We start from the raw sequence: 10331 nt of genomic DNA, 5'->3' as shown, positions 1-10331 counted from the left end.
GTTGGTGTTTATTTTTTAGCATTTGTTGTTCATTAAATGGGCCTGAGAAAAAATTCTTTCTTTTCGTAAGGTGATGATTTTCTTTTTCTGGTTTTCTTAAATTGTATTACATTTGGGGAGTGTTTTTCCCCAAAAAGATTTTGGGTTGGTTGTAAGTTTGGCTGGGCAACATCGTATCACAACAGAGCCGGGACGCTGCTTGCCTTCCCACAGCCTGGCAGCAGAGAGAGGCGATGCTGAGCAGTGTGCCGCTTTGTGTCTCACCACCCAGTCTCCAAACGCACCGCGACTCTTGGCTTGTTCTAGCCATGCCCGAAGCCCTTCCGCTTCCTCTAAAACTCGCTCCCTGGAGGCACCTGCTCCGCTGGGCTCGCCAAATCCCCTGCCCTCCTCCAAGCTCGCAGGGTCCTCTCCCTGCTCTTCCCCAGGGAAGACGCCTCTCCTGCGCGCCCCCAGCGCAGGGAAGGTTGGTGCGAGGCGACGGCCGCTCCAGGAGGGACCTAATGATCCCGGGCCCCGGCCTCCAGAAGCTCGGGGAGGTCCCGAAGTCAAAATTTTTCCTCTCAATGGCTGTTGGCTGCAAAGATAACCTTCTGGATAAATGTTATACAAATTGGGGAGTAGTGTTTACATTTGCACAGAAGGCAGCCGCTCCGCGCAAGGAGTGGGGACTCTGGGGACCAACTTGGGGGATGAGGGGTACGAAGGGAGAGGAAAACAGGAGTGGTTTCTCCGGCGTGCGAGTGTGGCTGGGTGGCAAACCTAAACCCACCCTGAGCCTCCAGCGCGCTCGGCACGGCTCTGGTGGTCCCCGGAGGCGCCTGCTCCTACGACAGACTCAGGGAGGCAGGCGCTGAGTGGCAGGGAAGGAGCTGGTGTCCCCAGGGCCGCTCATCCGCAGCCCTCCTCCCATCCAGCCCTCGGGAAGTCCCTTGTACTCGCGTCCGGTCCCGACCGTCCCAGGTGCCCCTCGCTGGCTGCACACTCCCCCCGACGGTGGGTGGAAGCCGGCCGGCCCCCCGGGGCTGCTCCGGAACCCCGAGGGCCTCCCTGGAGCGCCAAGGAAAGGCCCTGTGCGCTGGGTGAGCCAGGCTGGGAAGGAGGAGAAAATCCTCCCCACAGGGGCCCGGGCGTCCCCACTAGCACGTATGAGAAGGCTCTTTGGGCTGCGCCAGGTTCCTTCACAAAAGCTGGGGTGAGCGCCAGCCTGTGGCCCCTTTAAGGCGGAACCCCCTGGGAGCGTGGGTTCGAGGTCCAGGTCAAGTGGAAGCACAGGGGGAGTGGGGAGCGCCCGCTCACCCCACCTGGATGGTCGCCTGGGTGAGGGGTGCACGACAGGCTGGCTCGGTTCCCTGCATCCCGCCCCGGCACCCTGCGCTCCCCGAGCTGCCCTGACCCCTGCGGAGCGAACACGTGGGGCTGAGCTCATCTCCTGTGGACACCGCACGCGGGACAATCCCCGGCCTCCCTTCAAACTTCAGTCCCTTCCCGACTGTAGACGAAGTGACCGACGCGGAAGCCGGTGGCCGCCGTCTGATGGCCGGAGGCGAAGCCGAGCGCGGGGCCGGGGGCCTGGGTACCGTGGGCAGCGACCGTCGTGGATCTCCCGAAAGAAAAGTCGCCCGCCAGGCGCCCGGGAAAGGTACCGAGGCCTCCAGCCAGGGCGCCCATGGCCGAGGCGAAACTGGAGAAGCAGGCGGCTGCCTCGGGCGCGGGAGGGGACGACGAGAGCCGCAGGTCCGGGGAGGCGGCGCCCAGGGGCTCCAGCTCCGGCGCCTCGGCTCCTCCCGGGCTCCGGGCACCCGAGGATGCGGCCGCGCTCGCCTCCCCCCTCCTCTTCCTCTTCCTTCGGAAGTTCCCGTTGTCGAACATCTTCTCGCAGTTTGGGTCCAGGGTCCAGTAATTGCCTTTACCTGCGGAAGAAGAAAGGGCCCAGATCAGAAAATCCGGGATTTGACCGAGGTGATGTGAGAACGTGAGAAATGGAGGTCAGCTTCACCGGCCCCTCCGTGAGCCCTCACGCCTACCCCAAACCTTGAGGGGGTGCTGTGTACCGGATCAGGCCTCCACAGTCAGACTCGGAAGAATGTGGGCATCCCAGAAAGACCAGGGAAGGGCGACCCCCAGGAAATACAGAGCCTCGCTAAGGTCAAGGCCAGAGAGAAGACCTGCTCTGCTAAGGTCAAGGCCAGAGAGAAGACCGAACCGGCTCTCCTCTGGCACTCGCTTTGCCAGTGGAGTGGAGCCCACCATGCCAGGCCTCTCTGCAGGCTCCAAGGCTTCCCAAAGCGGCATCTGATTTGTCTTAATCTTCCGGGTGGCCACGGTCTTTCCCATTTTACAGCAAAGGACACAGGCCCAGAGAAGTCACTCCAAAGGTCCGCCAGCAGACTAGCTTCTTCCTTAGCGGGAGCGCGCGAGAATTAGAGACTCCTGTTGCCCTAGACCTCAAGTCAGGGCCGCGGGCTCTGCTGGCGTCCTCGAGCCGTCTGCGGCCAAGTACGTGTCGCTTCCCCACCCTCCTCCCGCCTCGGCACCCTCAGCTGTGCAAAGAGGACCGGGCTGTCCAAGGCCCCCCGTCCCTAGAGTGCCAGGAGGCCAGCTGCGGGAATCCGCGGAGTCCTGGACGGGGCGTGGCTGGGAGCTTCTGTTACCTGGGTCGTCCTCGTCGCGGGGTACCTTCTTGAAGCAGTCGTTGAGCGACAGGTTGTGGCGGATGGAGTTCTGCCAGCCCGCCTTGCTGCGCTTGTAGAAGGGGAAGTTGCCGGCCACGTACTGGTAGATCTGGCTGAGCGTCAGCCTGCGCAGCGGCGCGCTCTGAATGGCCATGGCGATGAGCGCCGAGTACGAGTAGGGCGGCCGCACCAGCCTCAGCAGCTCCTGTTGGCCAGACAGGCTCAGCCACGCGAGGTCGGCGCCCGCCAGGCCGCCCGGGGCCCCGAGGAGCGGGCCAGGGGCCCCGTAAGGGGACGCGGGCGCGGGTCCCGGCGCGTAGGGCGCGGAGCTGAGAGCGGGCGCGTTCAGCCACAGGCGCGGGCCACCACCGCCCGCCACGCCCAGGTCGCCACGCGCGTATCCCGCGGGGTGCGCGGCCGCCCGGGCCTGGCCGTGCGGGGCCGCGCAGGGCCCCGAGCCGTCGCGGTAAGCGGCCATGGCCAGGCGCTCCCGGGTCTGGGCGGGTGGCTCCGAGCCGAAGCTCATGGGCGCCCCAACCAGCGCGGCCGCCTGCAGCTCCCAGTGCGGCCCGCTGGGCCCCGCCCTCCGCCCTTTAAATGCCGTCGGGGCCCGAGCCCCAGGTGAGTGTCGGCGGCGAGCCCCCTCCCCGACAGTTTTAGAGGAGTGATGTCTCCATCCCCGCCCAGGGGTCAGCTTTCCGCCCCGCCCAGGTCCCGAGGCGCTCTCGACGAGCCGCTCCAGTAATTCCCAGACCCTGTGCTGTCTGCGCCATCTCGAGCCAGAATCTTGGCCACTGTCACCCTGGGTCCCCGGGGATCTCGCCGATCCCAGCCTCGTCAGGCCTTCAGGGCCCCGCAGCCCTGGCTGCCCTGCACCCTGCGGCAGGTACCACGTCTCGCGCAGGCCCCCAAGATTTCGGAGTGGGATCCCCGTCCAGCGCAAGCCCCTCTTGCTCGTCCACCGGGTACTCGCTGTGTCTTTTGGGACACCGAGTGAGCAGCAGAAGGGCCAGTGCGAGCGGCGGAGAAGGCGAGGGGCCCGGGCAGGGTCTGGCCGGGTGCGGACGGTGGCGCTGGAGTCGTCGGGAGCCCCCGCGACAAGCTCGAAGGCAGACCGGACCCCTGTAAGCGCGGAGACGCTGGAAACTCGGGACGCCCCAGTCATCCAGGGAGCCCGAGACCACGCCTGCGCAGTCCGCGCGCAGTGGCCTCGGGCACAAGGTGCGGTGGGTAGCAAAACCCTCTGCTGGGTTTCCCTGGCCCCGTGAAAACAGGGACGTCCCTGCGGTGCGCCCGCCACCACCCGGCGGGCCCTGGCTACCCCGGCCTGGGGCCAAGCCCGAGGCTCATGCACGGAGCCGGGAAGAGCAGCGCCTCCCAGACTCCGAGCTGGGGCCCCTCGCCCTCGCGCGGAGAAGCGGTGATGAAGGTTCAGAGATAATGAGACGGGCCCCGACGTTCAGCGCCCGCGGGGTTAGCACCCTTCTGGTAGAAATCGGTCTCGCCCTGGGACCTTCCCAGCATCCCGGGGCTGTGCAGGGTCAAAGCCAATACATCCAATTCCTTTAAAAATCAAACGTTCCAACCCACTTGTCCCACGCCGCCCTCTCCCCGCACTCTTGGAGGTGGGGAGGGGGCAGGAGGGGGCGCGTGGGCGGGGCTAAGGATTAGACTGAGTGAAAGCCCCGGGCTCTGGAAATAAGGAGCCCAGCTGGAGTCAGGCGTGAACGTCGGTGTGGTCTTAGGCCTCTCAGGTTGTGATTTCGAATTTCATGTAAAACAACCAATTTGTGGATCTATTTAACAAGTAGCAGAAGGGAGGGTCCCTCTATTGCCACGTGGGCCTCTCCTCTTAGAAGTAACAGCCCCCTGGGAAGTGGTCTCTGAACTACAGGCAGTTCTGGGGGTTTGTTTGCTCTCTGAGAGGGTAGAGACCAGGGACCCTGGTCTCTCAGACGACGTCAGGAAAGAAACCGCCAGAAATGGTTCATGGAAGTTAGCTTCTCAGCCGGCCTGTACCGGCCCTCCCCTCTCCCCCTTCCCACAGATTTCCAATTGATGTCAAAAGCTTGTGGGCTGTGAGGATCCCAGGACCTTTCAGAACTCCTCCACCCCGTCCCCCATCACTGCAGGGGTAGTGCTGGGGGGAAGGGGGACAGCAGTACTTGGGATGGGAAGCACGCCCCGGTTTTTTCTTGCTTCTGTCACAAACAGCAGCCATTGTGACCACCTTAGAGGGGTGGGATAGGGAGGGTGGGAGGGAGATGCAACAGGGAGGATATGTGGGGTGTAGGTATATGTATAGCTGATTCACTTTGTTATACAGCAGAAACGAACACACCATTGTAAAGCAATTATACTCCAATAAAGGTGTTAAAAAAAAAAAAACCGCAGCCAGAACCATTGGCCTGTCAGTTTAGAGATTTTCAGTACATCCTCACCATTTTAAACACACACTATCTCTGTAGATATGACAAGCTTTTTGGTGATGGCGTCTTAAAGACAGTGTCTTTCCATCAGCAAATATGATTGCAGGCGTGACTTGGATGTGTTCATTACCAGCAAACTGGGTATCAGCCCCGCACACACCCCGTCCCCTCGCCTTCCCTCCCCTCCCCTGTCCAAAGTAGTCATACTTAGTATGTCATACTATAGCAGTCATATTGCTGAGAGTCAGCAGTTTTCCACGCCTGACACTTTGAAATGGCTGCTGGTTAGGGGGCAGCTTTCCAGAAACCACCCTTCATGAGGATGGGACATCGCAGAAGCCACACAGCTCTGCCTTAACCCGAACTATGGGGCTGATGGAGAAAGAGTGTGATGGGAGACACAGCCGGGTGCGTGGACTTACCAGCCAGGCCTGAATCCACAAAGACCCGCCCCGCCTTCCCTTTGTTCCAGCAGCTGCTGTGTGACCTGCAGAGGCCCCTGGAAGAACCCTGCTGCACCTGTGAGGGGTTTGATTGCCCAAGGCTTCAAACGTAGGAAAACTTGTCTTGGTGGAGTGACACAATGATCTAGAGGAAGAATCCATTTTATCTGCACTTATCTGTACTGCATCATAATAAAATCAAAGATACTGAATTCTAAAGAACATCCTGGGTCATCTCTTGTAATGTGAAAGAAAAAAAACAGATGATAGTCCTTCCAAATTCCTTTTAATTTTAACAGCCTTTCTTCCTGTTAATATTGTAACTCTACTGCTCGTGAGTTTCAGGACTTCTAAGAAAATCAGTTGAACCTTCGTGAAATTTCCCTCAGTTTCACCTTATAGAAGTCATTACAACTTGTGCTGTGCAGGAATGTCCATATTTTAATCACCCTTCCTTGCTTTCTGAGCCCAGTGTGCATCTTCATCTCTACTGGGATAATTTCCTTATGTTTCAACAGACTCTGGACTCATAAAATGAGTGTCAGGTGGTCAGTACAGTCATGCGGGGGAAAATGTTTTAACGTTTGAGTCGGTCTTGGATGGAACTCTGATGAGAATTTTCCAAGAGGAAAAAACAAACCAACCCCCCCCAAAACAAACAAACAAAGAAAAAAACCTCAGGTGAAGGCATAACAAGGGAAAAGGTTATGCCTTTAGAGTCTCCCCAGCTTCCCCTGGGTCCCTGGCCCTGCCCAGGAGTCCTAAACAGAACTGGTCCCCTCCCTCAAACATCTGACCCATTGCTTCTCCTTCTCAAACCTGACCCACCGCCTACTTTGTGGGTAGGTCTCCCCAACCTTCCTCCATTAGACTTCCAAGCACACCACAGCTGTCTTCCTTCCTCTGATCACCGTGGGAGAGGTGTCCTTCCTTCACCACGTCAGTCTCTCTCTTTGCTTCTCTTCAGCAGCCCAGTGTCTGGAAGGGTTGCCTCTGTTGGCTGTTGGTGCGTCCTTCTGTCTGGAGAACACACCTGTGCAGCCCAGACGGGCGTCCACCCCCACGGCTCCACTGAACCTGCTCAGGCATAGTCTCTAGTGGCCTCTGTCACCCTAAGTCCAATGGTCACTGTTACTCCTTTTGCTTGACTCTCAGCAGCTCCTGACACATTTGAGAATCAACACCCCTTTTTCTACCTGCTTTTGAACTCCGTCCTTTGGTTTACCTCCTCTTCTCTGGCTCCTTCTCAGGCTCTGGCTTGGCCTGCCCTCCACTCAGAGCTCTGTTCCAGGCCCTCTCCTCAGTCCCGAGGCTTTAACTACTGACCATAAACTCCCGGTTTCTCAACCTCTTCACTATTGGCATACTGGGCTGGATAATTCTGTGCTGTCCTATGCACTGTAGAGCGTTTGGCAATATCTCTGGCCTCTACCTGCTAGATGCTGACAATACCCCTCTGCTGTGACACCAAAGATGTCTGAAACATTGCCAACCATTCCCTATAGGGCCAAATCACTCCTGATTGAAAACTTCTGCATTAACTAATGACTTGGTCATTTTTATCATCCATTTGGATGTCTTCCTCTCCAACTCAACGTGTACTGAATTCATTACCTTCCACACGTGAGCACTGAGAGCAGCCTCTAGCAGATGAGAGCACTCCCTACCCCCCACAGCCATCGAGGAAGCAGGAACTTCAGTCCTACAACCACAAGGAACTGAATTCTGTCAATAGCAGGAATGACCTTGGAAGAGGACCAAGGTCCAGATGCAGCAGCCAACTCCTTGATTTTAGCCTGAGCAGAGAACCTAGCCCTGCCTTGCTTGATATCTGACCTACAGAATGTGAGCTAATAAGTGGGTTTTGTTTTAAGCTGCTAAGTTTGTGGTAATTTGTCACACAGCAGTAGAAAACTTAAAAACACAACCACCAGACCAAGCAGGGCCATGTCACTCCAGTTCAGTAACCCCACCTTTGTGGTCATAAGGAGGTTCCCACTTCTCATGGGGGTTGTGCCTCCCCCGAGAAAGGCCCTGCCCCTGTGCCCTTACTTCTCACCATCCCCTGTGTGGAGCTCCAAGTAAGGCACAACCACTGTTGGTCAAGGCTGATTGGTGGGGTCTAGTTAACTTTTTTAAACATTCAAAATTGGAGAGAACTCAAGGGGATTTTGGTCTTTGAATGGATCAGTTACAACATCAACAAAAACTGGCCTTGACTTTTGCAGCTCTTCTCTGCCAAATAATGTCCCAAGTTCTGGAATTAGCTGTGGATTTCTGGTTGCTTACTCTAGAAGGGGTCAGGTCAGGGGTCACTGTGACCAAGAGCTCAGGCCCAGGTGTCAACCGGACTTTGGCTTGAGCCCTGTGAAACTTAGGTCAATGATTCCACCCCTGAGTTCCATTTATTCCCCAACCTGTGAAGTGCTTTGATGTATTAGGTTTCTCAATGAATGCATATCCTGTTTCCTTACCACCCCATGGTAGTTCATAACTGAAATTTACTTCAAACTCTTATCACTGAGAAAAAAAATTGAGACAACATTCAGACTGTGCAGACTGCCAAACCTCTCTTTCAGCTGGCAAATCTAGAAGGTGAGAGCTTTAGCTACAGACAGACTTGGATTCAAACCTTGGCTCTGGTCCCAATCACCTGAATGGGTAGGCTGCTTAACCTTTCCAAGTCTCAGTTTCTCCTTCTGCAAAGTGGAGCTAGTAGCGCCCAGCTCATAAGTTATTATGAAGACTAAATGAAATTATGCATGCCAAACACACATAAGTATTAAGTACTTACCGATAGTACGTAACGGTATTTTTTCTCTCTCTCGCATTCAATCACCCATTGGTCTGGAGAATCCAGACCTGATCCTGAGTTCACAGTTTGTCTCCCTGCATGTTAAATACACTTTCATACCTAAATATGTTATCTACATTCTTGACATGAAACTGAGGAAAGGCTTTATTATAATATGTTTTCTCCAAATACGCTCTAGCGTCCTTTACTAGGGAAAATCCTGGCTGTGCTGAACTATGTTTAAACAGACCTCATCTTATTGATTTTAAAACTGTTTTAAATATTATATGTTTTAACTTTTATTCTAAAAATGATCAAACATTGAATTCAAGTTTGTAAATTGTTGCTGTATTTGCTTCACCTCTGTGTAGATATGTATTTTGTTACTGAAGCCTTTAAATACAAATTATAAATCTTTTGATTTATAATTATGTTTACCCTTAAACAGGCATCACTCTTTAAAAAAAGACATTCTCCTGTGTAACCACAATATTATAACCACAACTAACAAATTAGCAGTGATTCTTCAATATTATCTAATACACACTTCATACTTAAATGTCTCCAATTTTCCCTAAATAACTTTTTAGCCTTTTTCTTTTCAAATCAGAATCCAATGTGCCCACGAGAGCTATCTTGTATTTTTCAGGTACTTTCCGTTTCTTTTATTCTAGAACAGCCCCTACCTCCCTCTCAAGTTGAATATTTAAAGGCATTGACTCTTTGAAAATAGCAGTCCCACCCTCTAGATGTGTCTGATTGTTTTCTCCTGGTGACGTTTATTACCATATTCCCTGCATTTCCTTTATACTGGAATTTAGCTCTCAAGATTGGTGCAGATTCAGGTTACGTGGTTTTCCTCCATCGTATCAGGAGACACACGATGCCAGGTTATGCCTCTCTCACTGACTCCGAGTTTGATCACTGGGCTAAAGGAGTGACATTGAAAAGACAATTAGGAACTAATCCATGGGATGATCCTTGGACACAATAAAAGTTCTCTGGTGGTCCAGTGGTTAGGACTCAGCGCTTTCACTGCCGTGGCCTGGGTTCAAGCCCTGGTCAGGGAACTAAGATCCCGCAAGCTGCCCAGCACGGCCGGGAAAAAAAAAAAAAAAAAAAAAACCAACTCCCCCCACGTAAAGGTATCCTCTCCAGGTAAGACTTGCTATTGATTTTATTTTCCATTAATGGTTGCTCCCTAAATCAATTACTCTACTGGGAGTTGCAAAATAAAAATTTTCTAACTCTGTCATTCTTTAACATTCATTAACTGTCATTTTTCTGTGAAACAGAGCCGTCATCAACTGGATTTATTGGGTTTCCATGAACTATAATTTATATTAAAAAGACCAGAAAATGACACACTTATTTCCCTTTATTGATCAATTTTAAGAGTAAGGAGTTGGTGAAACAGTCATCTTAACTGGAAACAGTAAGTTCTTGCTTTGTTTTGTTGGATCTCTCTGAGTATCATTATGGACTCATAAATGTTTATATATTTAATGTTTTAATAAATTATACTTATTTTTGTGATGCATATATTGTCCCAAACTGAGGCATTCATTGGGGGTCCCTTTGAGCTGGCCACCATATCCTTTTGACATGGTCCCAATAGGCATTGGCCGTTTCTTTGCTGTTTCACACAGCAGTCCTGGGCTTATTTTGTACTTTCCCTGACCCAGATCTAGAATCAACTATTTCTCCAATGGGCCCTGGCTCCTTTTTAGAAGGAATAGTATTAAGAGCCTAAAATATAAGGAGTAGGATATTTTCCTGGCGAAAGGGGTAACATTGCTTTCAGACCTTTCAATGGACAGAGCTAGGAAATACATTTTAAAAAAATCATGAGTTAATATACTTATTAAAATTTAACACTTACAAGGTTTGTTTAAAAAAACTTTATACCTGTGTCTTCTTTCTCTTACACTGGAAATCTGATTCCTAGTCACTTTAGCATAATTACTTCTTGCTTTATCTCACAGCTTAC

At 53.1% G+C, this 10331-nt stretch overlaps 1 protein-coding gene across 1 annotated transcript; it reads right to left on the bottom strand.

Moving 5' to 3' along the window:
- Positions 1-1470: 1470 nt before the first annotated feature.
- Positions 1471-3153, bottom strand: FOXI2 (forkhead box I2). The gene is made up of 2 exons (XM_032608939.1): positions 2655-3153; positions 1471-1913 (listed from the first exon to the last, which is right to left on the bottom strand). Exons 1-2 carry the CDS (start codon positions 3151-3153, stop codon positions 1471-1473), a joined length of 942 nt encoding a protein of 313 aa, XP_032464830.1.
- Between the last annotated feature and the right edge of the window lie 7178 nt (positions 3154-10331).

Source organism: Phocoena sinus, chromosome 16 (assembly GCF_008692025.1).
Source record: "Phocoena sinus isolate mPhoSin1 chromosome 16, mPhoSin1.pri, whole genome shotgun sequence".
Taxonomy (NCBI): Eukaryota; Metazoa; Chordata; class Mammalia; order Artiodactyla; family Phocoenidae; genus Phocoena; species Phocoena sinus.
The sequence above is the reverse complement of the archived record's forward strand: the minus strand, read 5'-3'. Positions and strand labels throughout refer to the sequence as shown.